Source organism: Lates calcarifer, linkage group LG19, assembly GCF_001640805.2.
Source record: "Lates calcarifer isolate ASB-BC8 linkage group LG19, TLL_Latcal_v3, whole genome shotgun sequence".
Taxonomy (NCBI): Eukaryota; Metazoa; Chordata; class Actinopteri; family Centropomidae; genus Lates; species Lates calcarifer.
The window spans coordinates 4,813,184-4,828,351 of NC_066851.1; the positions used below are offsets into that span (position 1 = coordinate 4,813,184).

Below are 15,168 nucleotides of genomic sequence, written 5' to 3' on the forward strand. Positions count from 1 at the left end.
AAATGCTGTACAGTTAACTGTTACAGGTAACTGTTACATTTTAAGAGCCAAAATGATGTCTTCAAGTTTCTTGTTTTGTCTGACTGAGTCAAACTTCACAATTACTCAGTCACTCATATTTGATCAGTTCTGTGCATGTTCTATATGAAAAAATGTAACTGGTGAAGTAACTTCAGCTGTAAAATAAATGGACAGAAAAGTACAATATTTTCCTCGTAGTTGTAACTGAGCAAAGATAGAAAGCAGTATGAGGTGAAAATACTCAAGTACCTAAAATAAATTTGTACACCAAATAAATATATATACTTGAGTATACCTGAGTAAACATACTTAGTTACATTTCACCTAGACATAAGAAACAAATTCAAAACTTAATAGTTAATAAATTATTTAATGAGAGTTTGACCCACTTTCTATTAATAAAACAAACAAATTGGTTGGGCAAAACTATTGTTTGTGCCTTTTATTAATAAACAACAACATGAAACAGAGAAAAATGAAAAACAATTTTAAAAAACTTTTTCATGGAAATAATGGCAGACAGGTACATTTAAAGCAAATGACAACAAAGAGAACTGACATCCCACACAATTCTGAGTAACAATCATATGATATGTCATTAATGATGATGATATTATTGCTTGAACCAGTAATTTCCAGAAACCACTGAAACCAAATCCTGGAACTGTTCATGCAACTGATGTGATGTTTTTATTTTCACTTAATTTAATGGGACAGCTCATTTATTAGTAACAAGGGAATAACTTCACAGTGACACATTCACATCATTTTTTATGACATAAACACCAATCTGAATTAACTGAAAGTAAACTTATGAAACTTTTAATGAAGCATGATTCATTTCTAAAACAGCAATTGATGATTTGGGTGGACAATATATAGAACCATTACGAAGCCATATATTGTAAACATGAAATTGTGTCATAAAATATATGCCTCTCTGAAATACATGTTATGCTCACATAGATTCAAGAGCATATTAATGCACAGACACAGTTGCACATGCACAGGAAATTAACACTGAAACACATTTTATTATAATCATTGTGGAGGTGTGTGACTATAGCTGGTGGATAAAATTAGCTCTTCCTCTCTTCTCAGTGGAACAAACACCACCACTTTAAATCCATGGAAAGGCCTGCTAATCCATAATCCCTCTGGCCTTTCATTGGCCCCTTTAGTCCCTGTACAAGGCCTGACCAACAACACACAGGTCAGGGTGTGATGCAGAACGTGGCGTAGCTCTAAGGTCTGATTGGCTACCCCATAATTCCTCGTCCCTGGTTGGTTCATCATCCAGCCTATAAGAATGAATGAAGAATGTTGTCAATAGCAATTAGTATAATGGGCCACATGGGTTATGTCAGTCATAAACAGGAATTACTGGTGCATTACTGTGATTAGCAACACATGTTCATTTAGCTACTTCTGAAGAAAACATGTAAGGCCACATAGGCGGAAACCCTACAAGTAGACATTTACTTTTAATATAGGATTTTTTTTACATGTGACTGTTATTAGTGACTCTTGTGACATATAACCCTCACTCTCACAGAGTAGTAGGGAGAATCCAGTCCAGAGGGATTCATATGATTGGCTTTATACATTATTGTATGTGATGCTCTGAAGCCGATATCTATATAATTTAAATATTCTCCCTTGTCCTTGACGCATTTTCTCTGTATCTTGAAAACATGTACTCTTGAAACTTGGACTATAGCATAAGAGCTAATTCCAATTCCTAATTCCTAGCTTCAGAGCTAATTCCAATTGAGTTTGATACTGATATTTCATGAAAATGAAATAGGTGTACTATGGTATTTCCTAAATAAATACATGTACCAGGAAATTTTGAATTTCTTAGAATGAAAAGGGTAGTGTAATATGAAAATGTTCAGGTGGAAGAGTTGGAAAAAAACAATAAAGGATAAAAGAAAACTATAAATCCAAATACACAGTTCATCAAACAAAACTAAAAAGTTTCCAATGTAGCTGAAAATTGACAGGTAAACAGAATAACAATTGTGAGGCATAAACTTACAAATGAACATCTACTGGACTCCCCCAAGTGGATTTTTGTCAGTTAAGACTTGTTAAGAATCTGTGTTATTACAATTTTATATTGCCTCATGTATACGACACCCACTGTATTGCTTGCTTTATTTTTTCTTGGCTCTTTCTTAAAAAACAACATTTTTGAGTTACCAAATAAACTATGAAAGTAAGGTACCTGCAACAAAACACTATCAAAGATGGGAGAGAAAGCCATACTGAAGGATTTTCTATGTTTAACATGAAAACATTGTAAACACTCACCCCTGTGAACATATTGCTGGTTCACTCCCACAAGTCTCAGCCACTGAGATGCCTGGTGATCTTGGTGGCAGACTTAGACTTGGCCTTCGATCTGAATGACTACGTCGGATGAAGGGTCGAGGTCCTTGAACAGATACAGGAAACCTTGCACGACTTCCCAAAGGACGTGAGAGAAAAGACATCCCAGTAGAGGTCCATGCTTGAGGGGGTCGGGGAACTGAAAAAGGCTGGGCCTCAAACAGGGATGGAGATGCAGGGCAGAAGACTGAACGTGCATTATTGGTCATCCGAGTACTAGATGAGTCTTCACTGCTGTTCTCTCTTGACCATCTTTGTACTTTTGGTGAGGCTGGAGGAGACGGTGCTTTGAAAGGATACGAGGAGGTTGAGTTTGAACTTAAGATGTTTTGCTTTGCAACAGGTGGGCTGGGGAGCCTCCTCTCAGCTGCTGGTGTGGGGAGTTTTCTGCTAACAGGGGGGCTAGCTGAAGATGGTGGAGTAGGCTGTCTTTTGAAATTGTGGGGACTAGGAAGTCTTCGATGTCAAGCTGCTTGGTGTAGAAGGTGTTGATGGTAACATTCGACCTCTAGACTTAGGTGGGGTGGCAGGTGGTTGGCTAGTGACTACTGAGGAAGGAGGCAATGTAGACACAGACACCATAGTGTTAGGTCCAGGCACTGAAAGGTTGCCACCATTTTGAGAGTCTGTTGATTCTTCTTGACTGGCAGGAGGATTGGTCTCTATGTAACTTGTTGATGATCTCTCTTTCTGAGAGTCTGAGGAGTGTCTTAGGTGTATAATCTTTCTGGCTTGCTGGTACAAAGAATCCTTTTCCTTTCCTGGCTCTGCTTCCAGTTGAGCATCTGGCTGGATAACTTTTGATGGAGTAGATGTGTGTTGTTGATCCGCTCTAGCAAGGGAAATAACCTTGGAAGCTTGTGGCAAGCCTCCTTTGCTTGGCAGCACTGTCACTGACTGAACTGAGGCCCTCAGTCGTTGAGATACTACAGTCCTTTTTAGCACAGGTGATTTGCCAACTTTTGTAGCCCCATCATCTGCTACACTAGTTGAAAGACTCTGGGCCCCTTCAAAAGAATTGTCCATTAATACTTCCAGTGGAGGTGGAGGAAGACTATCCAGATCTAAATCATCAGTTTTCTCAGATGAGATGGATTCAGACCTACAGCTGGTTATCCCAGCACTAAGCACGGCTTCCATATTTCCTAACCCAGGTAACACAGGAACACCACATTTCCGTACTCCTTTGAGAGGCCCCAGAACTTTAGGACTGTCAAGCTCCTCTATTCCTTGACTGAAGGTATCAATAAGTTTTCTGACTGAATTCCTGCCTCTGTGAAGACCTGAGGATGGTCTTGGTGATGAGGGAGGACTAGGGGGTGGGGTGGCTTTTACAGGACCCTTGGATATTTTCTTGTTCTTCTGTTTATCATCTTCTACATCACTGGTTACCTCCTGTTTTCTATTGTTGCACCTTTTTAAGTCTGCTTTGTCTTTAAGTTGTTGGGGATTGCTGTTCTTTTCTAGTGATGGATGCTTGCGATTTATTGCTGGAAGACTGTGCTGGTGAGTTTCCTTGATTTTGCTTAGATGGAGCAGTCCTTGTGTTTACTGCTGCTTTGCTTTTACTCATCCTCTGCAACCTCTGGTTTAAATCCTTCTGAGTCCTCTCTAATTCAAGCAGAGTATGATCTTCACCTTTGCTCCGCAGGGATTCTGCTGACCTGGAGCGTTGCTCTCTGGACACTGGGGTCTTTTTTACCACTGCCCTCCGTACAAGTGCTGCTGTTTGAGGCCTCCTTGGAGATCGTTCCTCCTCATCTGCCCACTGGCGTCTACTGGTCTTTGGGCTGCCTGCTACCTTTGTTTTGGCACTAGGGTTCTGTGATGGGATAAACTGTATCCTACCACTTATAGCGTTTTTCATTTTGAGAGTCATTTCTACATTTTGAGGATTCTCTATGCGCTTTGGAGGTAAGCGGCGTGGGTGTTGTTCACGGTTTACAGGTGAAGAATTTGATCGCTTCCTAAACCGAACTTGTGTTTCTCCCATTTCCTCCTCCTCATCATCATCATTGTCCTCTTCTTCCCCATCATCTAAGGAGACTGATCCTAGTAATGAGTCCCTTTGATCATTAGCCATTATGGTACATGTAGAACCTAGTGAGTTGAGTGAGGTGAGGGAAACACTTGGACTTATTTGACTTAGAAACTTTTGCCTTGAAACTCCTTTCCTAAAATTCGTGGAGGTGTATCCCATAGGACTGACAGGAGTAGTTCTATTTGTTCCAGTGGACTCCCAACTCTCTCGTCTATGGCGTCTTTCAGATCCAGCAAGTGATTCACTCTCAGCCCCAATACCGCTGTCCTCACTAAACAGAGCACAGTCCTCTGGCCCAGGTTTGCGCAGAGAGGCCATTTCAATACGTGATAAGAGTTGCATTAGTCTAGTCTCTACTGCACGTTTGACTTTCAGTTTTTCCTCTAAAAGCTCTGAGACTGAGGCAAAGTACTCCGCTGCCTCCTCCAAAGCAGAGTCCCCAATTCCACCAACAGTCTGGCCCACATTTCGCATTCTCTGTGTGGTGTACTGAAGCAGCTGCTGCAAGCAAATCTGGTGGGGGCTCAATATTAGCAGAGCCAGACTTCAGAGGTGGAGAAGATGAGAGGTTTTTCATTTGACTTGGCCAAGCAAGATGTTCTCCATTTTCTTTTAAAACTTTTTCTCCCTCATCTGCTATCTCTTCCAGTCCCTGAATTATTTCCTCATAGCGAAGAGCCATAAAAGCAACCATAGGCTGCACAGAAACCTGAGTTTGGGCTGCTTGTTCCAAAAGTCCAAGCAGAACGTCATATTTGTTTATACTAGGATTCAGAAAGGCATAAGCAGCTTGGTGAGCTTTTACCAGAGGCTCTGGGAAGTCCACTTTTTGCTCTGCAGATAGTTTGTCTTTGTCTTTCTTTTTAAGAATTTTTGCACCTCTGATGTTTTTCTTTGGTTTTCTACCAGGCTTTTTCTCTGTTACATCTTGCTTATCAGAAGTTTTCTCTTTCCTCTGGGACACTGTGTTGTCCATTACTAAAGTCCCCAGTTTATCCATGCTTACTGCTTTCTGGTGCAAGCTCAGTCACAGATCTCTTTTTTTGTGGTGTCATATGTGCCTCTTTTTGAAATACCTGGGTTTGTCCAGCTGTCTTCTTCTCCTTTGTATCCCCATCTGTAGATGCAGTTGAATTATGATTCTCTCTGTCTTCAAATTGGGACTGTCTGGGGCTTTCTTGAGGTGCAGGAGGCAGCATCCTGCTCTTCCTTGTGGGACCAAGAGTCCCAAAATTGTTACCCTTGGATGGTGAGCAGCCCATTTTAAATGTTTTCAAATGCAAAATGATTTTTATGTCTTCTTAGAGGCACCAACGCAGCAGAGCAGACAGCAGTGAATGATGCAAAGAATAGCCAGGGTCCTTAGCCACCTGCTGTATCTGTCATTTTCAGATGACTGAGTTTGTTGAGTCTGATAAGATCCTTTTCCAGGAGAAAGCAACCAAAACAAAAGATTGATAAATCCATTTTACATATCTCTTCCAACTGTCATGGATAGGCAAAGTAAATCCACAGATTGTTGTTAATATTTATAAAAAATTCCCTGTAGCATGCACTGAAATACATCCTCCTGTACCTTACAAAGGACAAGCAGCTGAGAGGATTAGTGAGGCTTTCAGTGAACTCCTCAGTGTGCACATATGCCACGTTAAAGCATATAAAACTCACCTACTTCTAAGACCTTAAGCTCATTTGGGTAATGAGGGCTGGCCTCAGGTGGCTTTTTATAGCCAAGAAAACAATATCTCCCTGTTTAGGCTTGGGCCATTTCTATAGCAAAATAAAAAATAAAAAAAACTCATTAAAATATGCACTGGTGGTGTTTTCGTTGACCATGATATCTAAAATATCAATATCCTGCTGCAGGAAGTGCTCTGTCAGTAAGTTATTTTTGGTGATTTTACTGACCTTCTTTTAACCTCTCTAACTAGCTCTATATACTGTATATCTCACTGGAATAGTAATGCAAGCTTTAAAATAACATGAACTACTTCTGTAGTGAACAGCTGAACAACTGAGCAACTGAAACAAACAAACAAAAGAAGATTATAGTATTTTTTTCATACAGGCCTTTCTTTTTAATTCTGTCAAGAAAACAACACAATGTAATGAAAACAAAGGACTGGGGCGACACCCGGCTGGGTGGACCAATTTGCACATTACTTGCTAGAGGTGATAAGTTAGTGTTCTCCTTTAATGAGACTGTCACAACACTATCAAATTAATTGACTTTTTGGTGACAACCTTTGAAATCCTCTCATCAGATAACTCTGTAAAGAACGATTTCTGGTTACATTCACAAGGTGTTCATATATCTGCTCTTACATAAATATTTTATATTTAAAAAAAATTATAGGAGTGTAAATATTGATCTTGGGCCCCTACAAATTCAGCCGTTTTATAGAGGTGGAAAGTAAGAAATGGACTAAAATGTTAGAGTTCGAATGTGTGCGTGGGTGTAGCCATTACTTGTTGAAGAAGAAGAGAAGAAGAAAAGCGGCGCGATTGGTCTGCGCGTCCCCGCGTGCAGGTGTGCTGCTGGCGGATTGGCGCGGATCCAGCTAAGTGCGTGTTCGCAACTACCATCTTTTCCTCCGGTCAGTGAATATGCCGACTGATGAATGCGTTATTTTCTGTCTTAGCTTTTTATACCTTGTTAACTGTTAGCATTCGCTCTGCTTCTCAAGGATAGTATTCGCCTCAGCTTTTAGCGCTGTCAGTTTCTGTGCCGTTGTGTTAGTTGCACTGAACGCTGGCAAATTTGATTGGTTTCGTTGCTTGTTTCCTAACTCTGCATCATAGTCAAAGGGAAGCTGACTATTTGTTTGAGGACGTTCTTCGCGTTAAGGTTAAACTTCAGCCCCAGTTACTGTCGTTCATATTTCAGTTAACCTCTTTAGTTTAAAGGCCGCTTTGCCGTGTTCATTGAGTAAGAACAACGTACACAGCATAGACAGCTAAAATAACGTTAAAGTTAGCTTCCTAAGAGCTAGGAGCTGTCAGCTACTCTACTCGCTAGCTTTGATGTATAGTTGCCATGATGAAATCTGGCTTAACTGGCTATTTATGTTTTGTGTGAGTTAAACAGCAATATGAAGGAACTTAACGCGGTGTTTCCATCTAACCATTGATTGATCCTTTTTAGCCTTATACTTCTCTTCCATTACCTCTCAGAACACAACACAGACCTCTTCACCTCTCACGATCCAGCCCGCAGCACCATGAAGCATACACACCGGTGCTGCCAGACTCCCCCCTCAGTAACTGTCCGGGTCAAACCCAACAGTGCTCACACCCTCCAAATCAGAAGAGGTCTCCGGCTAAAAAGAGCCAACGGACAGGACACCCAGGGCCCATATGGGAAGAGCCAGCTGAGCCAGCGTCAGGATGAGGCCCATTATGCTAAGATGACCATGCTTCCAACTATTGTCATCCAGCGGCAGGAAATGGCATCATTCTTCAGACTTTTTGGTGAATTATTAGAGAACATAATAAACAGATTAACTTTAGAGTAAGCTGAAGAGGCTCCTTTAAATAATTTTGCTTGTTTACAGATGATGATCTGATCCAAGACTTCCTGTGGATGGACTGTTGCCGTAAAATGACAGACAAGGTAAAGTAGTTATGTTGAAAGCTTCAAATTCTTTCTTTAGCTCTGTAATGCTTACTATTAAATGATGCCAAATTTTCTCTCTAATTTACCAGTACCTTCTAGCCATGACCTTTGTGTACTTCAAACGGGCCCACTTCACAATTGCTGAATACACCAGGAAGAATTTTTTCATTGCACTGTAAGAGACTCACAATTTTATTTTCCTATCTTGATGTTATCATAAAAAGCAGACCTTTTGTGCCACTGATTTTACCCCCTTTGTTGTTGGCAAACATTGGACTAGCTCCTGTGCTTCATCTCTAGGTATCTTGCCAACACCATGGAGGAGGATGAGGAGGAGAGTAAGTATGAGATTTTTCCATGGGCGCTGGGCAAGAACTGGAGGAAGCAGTTTCCGCGCTTCCTCAAGCAGCGAGACAAGCTGTGGGGCCGCATTGAGTACAGAGCTGCTGTCAGCAGGCGCTGCTGTGAAGAGGTACACACAAGTGAAATTGCCTGAGGAGACTGATAAATGGTGTTTCTCTGGGAAGTTTTAAGGGTCTTGTTTTTGCTGCACAGTGCAATTTTTATTACTTTGGTTTAATGCCAGAAGTTCCATCTCTGTTGTGCTTTTTGCAGTGATGTTATTTTTTAGGGTTTTTCTGCTGGAGCTGTGTTTATTTGTTGGTCTGTGGCTCTCTATCTCTTTCCTTGTAGGTGATGGCCATTGTGCCCTCTCACTATGTGTGGCAGCGAGAGAGATCAGAGCTCCACAGTGGCGCCCAGCGACAGTACGGTGATCGAGACCACACCCGTATTCCACGCGGGCCCTCTGCCTCCCCATTCTCCTGTGCCCTCTGTAACCATGACACTAAGTTAGATCAGGGCCTGGTCTCCTCTTCTCCCAACAGAGGCTCCTCTGCACAGACCCCAAACACCACCTATCCACACCCATTCACCTCCTTGCTAACTCTGGAGACCACCCCACTCAGAGCTGCAGCCTCTTGCAGGAAATTGGTGGAGACTAAGAGCCACATGAAGCATTCCTCCTGCTGCTGTGCTGAGGAGGTTCCAAGTAAGTATCACCAACACAGATGTGCTTCTTCTCCAACTATAGGTGGGTAAAATCTGAATATAGTCGCACACTGATGTAGCCCTAATTGTAACCTCAGTACTATGTACATTATGCCATCACTACCATACGCAAACCTTTGGTGAAAAGCCCAAACGGTTTCTTGACCTGGTTCCTGGCAGAGGCTGACCCAGTCTGTTGAAATATTGGATTCTATTGTTAGTTTCAGAAACTTCAGAAGCATTGTAATCGAAGATGCTCTTAGAAATGTTGATCGATTAAGAACTAACTCCTCATACTGTAGAAGGTTAAGGGATTCCAGAATCTACAGATGTTATAACCGTTCGGTTGTTTGCCACACACTTTCTGCTGTTAACTCTTTAGCGCTGCTTTGGGAATAGTGTGTATAAAAACATCTGAGAAGAGAAATCTAATATTGTTTGCTTGTTGAAACAAGAGTTTTATAATGTTCTTCATGTTCCTTTTCAAAGTTACCTTGTTAATGTCTGCTTAGAGAGACATAATACTGGAATACATTTGTGTACCCACTTTAAACTTTGACATTGAGTCAATTTACCAGACTGCTGCACCTCTCTGCCTCCACTAATATTTGAGCCCTGACAATTAGCAAGTTTCCTTTAGTGTTTTATAGACTCACACTGTATTCTCCCTGAACACTTTATTAGGAACACCTGCTTATTCATTCAGTTATTCAGTCAGCCAATCATGTAGCAGCAGTGCATTAAATCATGCAGATACAGGTCAGGAGCTTCAGTTCATTTTCATATCAAACATCAGAACCAGGAAAAATATGATCTTCTAGTGTGATAATTCACCATGTCACAAAGCAAAAGTCATTTTAAATTGGTTTCAGGAACATGACAATGAGTACCGTGTAGTTTAGTGGCCTCCCCAGTTGCCAGATCTGAATCCAACTTCCCACCTCTGGGATGTGGCAGAACAGGGGATTGGCAGCATGAATGTGAATCTGAGATGAGATGATGTGATGCAGTCAGTTCAACATGAAGCAGAATCTTTAAGGAATGTTTCCACCATCTTGTGGAATCATTTTTCTGTGTGTCCTCTTTGTTAGGGGATGAGTCTCTTGTGGATCTGCATATGACACCTCTATGGACTGGATCAATGAGGAGTAGAGTGCCACCATCTCAGCAGTTTCACTACTTCCCTCTTCATACAGGCAGAGCAGATCTGTGTATTATCTTCTCTCCACTTTAATACCACTTCTACCCTGAAGTAAAGGCCTGAATCACAAGTGTAACCTGCTAGTTTGTGTTCATCTCCAGCAGCATGATACTGATTTTATCATAACTTTGTCAGAACAAAGTTACTTGTTCAAAGGACAATAACTACATTATTCCATACATCATAACCTAATAGAAACATGCATTAAGATTACTGTGATATGAGAGTATTATTGTAAAGGCTTGTTTAACCTACACACAGTTCCTGCTATTTATTTATTTATTTAGTTGTTATTTATTTACTGAAGCACTTGTGATTTTTTTGACGACCACTTATTCACAGATGGTAAAAGATACTTGAGTTTTGAAATGAGTTTCAGACATTTTGGCCGAACTGAAGTTTAGTCACTAATGGATACGTGTCTTCAACATAGTCTGTCACATACTGGGATTTTACCAGGGGGTGTTTTTAGTAATGTTGCCATTGTGCCTGTTAAATCCCACACTGCCTCTTGAGTTTCAATAAAGGGTTGAACTTGAATTAATCATTTTGAGGTTTTTTCACAACCCACTTTGTGCACTTTAACATACAGTACACTGAAATTGATATTGTGATGCCAGTTTTATTTTCCAGATTATTTACAGCACAGACATATTAAATAAAACATTCACTTTCGTCCAGGGTTCTTTAAAGGCAGAGCAGCTACTGAACACGCTTCCTCAGTTTCACCAGGAATGCTGAAAATGGAAAAGTAGACAATGAATATTTATTTAGTCAATCGTATATCTACATTTTACACTGGGGCCATGTGAAATATAGTAACATCTGACCTGTGTGGCTTAATTGTACAGGGTGAGGTCTGGCAATGTAAGGAATAATCCCGAAGGCTGGTTGTTCATCTGTGGTCAGCTCTTCTGAAATAGATTGGTAAAATTTCAACTGAAGGAAATGCTCGAAAACATCATTTGTGCAAAACACAAATCTGTCACATTAAATCACCTTTGTCCGTCTGTTCCTCTGTCTCCTCCTCTTCCTCACTGTGATCTTCAACCAGGACCGTAGGTTTCCTGGTGCAGTACTGCCCATCTTTCTGCAGGGCTGGGGCAACCAGCCAGTGTCGGATTGGAGCCTCGAGGATGCATTCACACAGTAAAGGGAGCGCCAAACATCGGATGCCATCCAGCAAGTCAACTACCTGTGTTATACTGGGTTATAGAGGCAGAGTCAGAAAAAAGTTAGGTTCTCTGCTCTGTTCCTGCAGATATAAGCAATTTTAGACAAATGTTGACAATAATTATGCTTCGTAAAATGTGCTTTAAAACTATTTGTATTGGCTATTTGATGCATTGTTGCAGTTTAACCTGCCCAGAATATACACAGCTGTATAAATTAGCTCTACCTGATGTGCATTTCAGTGATAAAACCCCTAAACTTCTGAATTCTGTACTTGTAATGGAGTATATTTAGTTTGGCATTATTACTTTTATGATAACCGATGACAATAAGAATCTGGAGAGAACATTTTTATGAGCATAAAGTAAAAAAAAACAGCACAGCACCACTCTGCACACAGTTGACTAAGGCCAATATGAGTGTGGTCAGCACTGTCATGACACTAATTATCCTGCCTGCCATTTTCTTCTCTTCTCTTCTGGCTGAATCCTGTTGGTTATACTTATTTCATGTATTCAAAACAATTAATGGGACAATCAGACATATCCCACTTTAAAGGAATAGTTTGACACTTTGGGAAATATGATTTTTCAAAGTCTTAATAAGGGTTAGAAAGTGATAAAAATTGATACCACTCTCATATCTGTACAGTAAATATGAAGCTACCAATAGCAACAGCTTAGAATAGTTTAGCATCAAGAGAGTCACTACAAACAGCTTAGAATTAGTTTGTCACACAACCCCATAAAACCTCATTTTTTTGCCTTTACTTATGTTTTTTGTATGGGTTAAATAAATGAGATGTAATAGATGGATGTTATGACAGGGTCAGGCTAGTTGTCTCCAGTCTTCATGCTTCATATTTACCACAAAATATGAGACAGGTATCAATCTTCTCAGCTAACTCTCATATTACATGAATTTCTCAACTGTATCTTTAAGGAACTTTGAATAAACTACAGACAGTAAAGAGCCAGTGCACATTTTTGTAGCCAAATACATACACCTTGATTTAACCCCTCATCTTAGATCTGTTTTGAAAGATAATGAAACAGTACATATACATACTTAGCCAGGTAGACAGCACATACACCTCCAGGGTGCAGATGTGGAATCACAGTGTGTAAAACCAGGTGAGGATTTACCAGGTCAAGAGCAATCTGCAACAGACACAATCAGTCTGGTAAATCAACTGATGTGATAAAATGTAATTCTCAGAGCCTTAATATATCTGTTCATGTGATGCCTTTCTAACAGACACTGACTGCATTGAATCCCTGCCCAGCGAGGAGCGAGGAAGCCGTGCTGAGGTCAGCCTTGTGAAACTGGACATTGTCGGGCCATTCTTCCCCTCGCCGCAGACTCCATGAAGTCCTCCAGCGCTGGTAGTTCAACATGGCTCTCTTGAGGTGGTCCTCCCTGACCTCCACACTCAACACTCTGCCCTTAGACCCAACTGTGAAAAACAAAAACACACAGTGGCCAATATAACATGCAGAAATGCACTCTGGATCACTCTCTGTGACATTCAGGTAACAGAAAATAAGGACTGTGATATTTCACCTCAGCCACTTTCCTTCATCACATACACAAATACATCCTTAAAATCAGCTTTTTGACTGCAGTATGAAAATTAATTGAATAGTCTTTATGAGAATATAAAAATAAAGGTGTTGCTAAACCTCAGTGAAGCCTGCAGTATCATGGCCTCTCCTGGTCGTCCTTCAGGGTGTGAGGTTCAGATTAAAATTTGCTTTGGAAACTATAAACCTGCTTGACTTTAACTATTTTGTTAACCTCTATCCTTGCTTCATTACTAGTTCATTTCATGTCACTTAATAGGTCTCACTATGTTTTTTGTCACTTGTGAGTGAGTTATCCAGTTATGTTTCCCATTAGGTTTTGCCATCAGTCTTATGGGACTTATTTTACTAGTTTCTCTTTCAGGAAACAGTAAGACCAACTTTGAAGCTTGACCCTTAAACTCTAATGACTCAAACAAACTGACAATTTGTACTTTAATTTCAGTCTTAATGCAAAAAGGCCAAAGTGAGAAAGTATTGCGGGTACAGACCTGCTCTGGACAGGAACAAAGACATGCCCCCTGACCCTGAGCCTGACTCTAGCACGCAGTCTCCCTCAGTGACATCCATCATCATCAGCATGATCCCTGCGTCCTGGGAAAAGAGGGTTGCAGAAAGAAAGACACAAAGTACACAATGTCTCTGAGAGGAACAGGTGATCAACACAACCTTAAAACACTCAGGAACTGTCATGCATTAGGGTAAGTAAGATACAGAGCAATACCTTTGGGTAGGCAATGGCAGGCGCCCTCTTCATATGCAGCACATAGTCCTCTAGACTGGCACGCCGTATGAGGATGGGAACCCCCAAGCTTGTCTTCAGGACCTGACCTGAAGGCTTGCTGACTATGTTGTCGTGCCAGATAAAACCCCAGCTGCTCTGCAGACGAGTCCCTTTTTGAAGCTGAAACATCTTTTTGAACTCCACTCGCCCTTTCTTATAATATTCAGCGATGATCATCTCCCCGAATGAGAGCAAGCTCTCCCCTGGGAGAGTGGCCGGTATCCACCTCTCTGAAGTGCTTGGTTCCATAACTGTATCAGATGCATGATGGTCATCTGATTCAGCCTTTTTAGGTGTTGTCTCATCTCCTGTGAGTGTCTCAGGATGTCCATTTTCCTCTGATACCTGGGTGTTGGTGCCTTCCTCAGCTTCCTGCTGGTTCTGCTCTCTCAGCTGCATCACCTCTGGGCTCAAGGCATCCTGAGGCAGCAGACTACTAATCCTTTCCAGAGGGGACAAGGGTCTCCTCCTCCTGGCCAGCAGTGCTTGTTTGGATGTCAGCTTGGTGCTCAGATGTGAGGGGTCAGAGTCCTCTCTGTCATTTTCGTTACATTTCACAGAACCACTTGAAAAAGTTCTAAACACACTTCTGCTTTTAATGAGTTGTACAAGTATGTCCCTCTGCCTGACATGTCTTTGACTGGATGTGCAGGTTCTCACCAGTCTGTGCACAAACAGAAATCCACCAAGGGGCATTTGCACAGCCATGACTTCAGGTTATAACATAATACATATACTAAAAGTAAAGGCGATTATTAACTGCAATGATAACAACAACATCCATACCAGCTAAATAAACAAATAACGAAAAATAAATAAACGACTCAACGTGAATAAAACAGTAAACCGTGCTGAAAGCTCACTTACTCCATTTAGAGCGTAACAACTTATAATTCACTAGTCTTCAATTCTCCGGCTACAGAAAGAAGGTCACCATGCTGGGAAAAAAAAACACACGTGAACGACGTCATAACTGAGCGACAAGTGTAGTAATTTAAGTCTACCAGCAGAGGGTGATATTGCCTTTAGCCAAGTTGAAATAGGCAGTGTATTGAATCTATCTTTAGTGGTCATTCCTGACTTATACCCGGTTATGTAAATATTAAATATATTTAAAGTTTTCTGTAGTTTTATTTACATTTGTACTGCTTCCTGGGTTTTGGAAATCGAGGAGATTCTAGAGAGCCTGTAAAGTCAGTATATGGTCTAGTAACACCAGAACCACAGAGCATGTTCAGACTAGATACAGATGGTTAATAATATTATGTGAAATCAGAATAGGGGGATATTTTACATCAAAACAGA

General features: G+C 41.0%; 3 protein-coding genes across 7 annotated transcripts; 1 reads left to right on the top strand and 2 right to left on the bottom strand.

Moving 5' to 3' along the window:
- Nucleotides 1-672: 672 nt before the first annotated feature.
- On the bottom strand, nucleotides 673-5,766 carry pcare1 (photoreceptor cilium actin regulator 1). Its single transcript, XM_018695188.2, is given in 6 exon segments — nucleotides 673-1,322; nucleotides 2,338-2,879; nucleotides 2,881-3,909; nucleotides 3,911-4,963; nucleotides 4,965-5,478; nucleotides 5,480-5,766. Coding segments are annotated over 6 exon segments (3,501 nt in total). The 5' UTR covers nucleotides 5,719-5,766; the 3' UTR covers nucleotides 673-1,198.
- A 1,144-nt stretch (nucleotides 5,767-6,910) lies between these two features.
- Nucleotides 6,911-10,878, top strand: spdya (speedy/RINGO cell cycle regulator family member A). 4 transcript variants are annotated; one of them, XM_051078234.1, is made up of 7 exons: nucleotides 6,911-7,053; nucleotides 7,602-7,927; nucleotides 8,011-8,069; nucleotides 8,162-8,247; nucleotides 8,373-8,544; nucleotides 8,766-9,127; nucleotides 10,214-10,878. In XM_051078234.1, exons 2-7 carry the CDS (start codon nucleotides 7,678-7,680, stop codon nucleotides 10,218-10,220), a joined length of 936 nt encoding a protein of 311 aa, XP_050934191.1. In that variant the 5' UTR covers nucleotides 6,911-7,053; nucleotides 7,602-7,677; the 3' UTR covers nucleotides 10,221-10,878. The 4 variants fall into 4 exon arrangements, with proteins under 4 accessions (XP_050934191.1, XP_050934189.1, XP_050934192.1 ...); XM_051078232.1 differs by having other exon boundaries at nucleotides 7,631-7,927; XM_051078235.1 differs by having other exon boundaries at nucleotides 6,911-7,021; nucleotides 7,631-7,927.
- Nucleotides 10,879-10,925: 47 nt separating this feature from the next.
- trmt61b (tRNA methyltransferase 61B) lies at nucleotides 10,926-14,828 on the bottom strand. 2 transcript variants are annotated; one of them, XM_018695190.2, is made up of 7 exons: nucleotides 13,804-14,828; nucleotides 13,571-13,673; nucleotides 12,762-12,952; nucleotides 12,565-12,656; nucleotides 11,323-11,528; nucleotides 11,154-11,234; nucleotides 10,926-11,060 (listed from the first exon to the last, which is right to left on the bottom strand). In XM_018695190.2, exons 1-7 carry the CDS (start codon nucleotides 14,569-14,571, stop codon nucleotides 11,026-11,028), a joined length of 1,476 nt encoding a protein of 491 aa, XP_018550706.1. In that variant the 5' UTR covers nucleotides 14,572-14,828; the 3' UTR covers nucleotides 10,926-11,025. The 2 variants fall into 2 exon arrangements, with proteins under 2 accessions (XP_018550706.1, XP_018550705.1); XM_018695189.2 differs by having other exon boundaries at nucleotides 11,154-11,237.
- Between the last annotated feature and the right edge of the window lie 340 nt (nucleotides 14,829-15,168).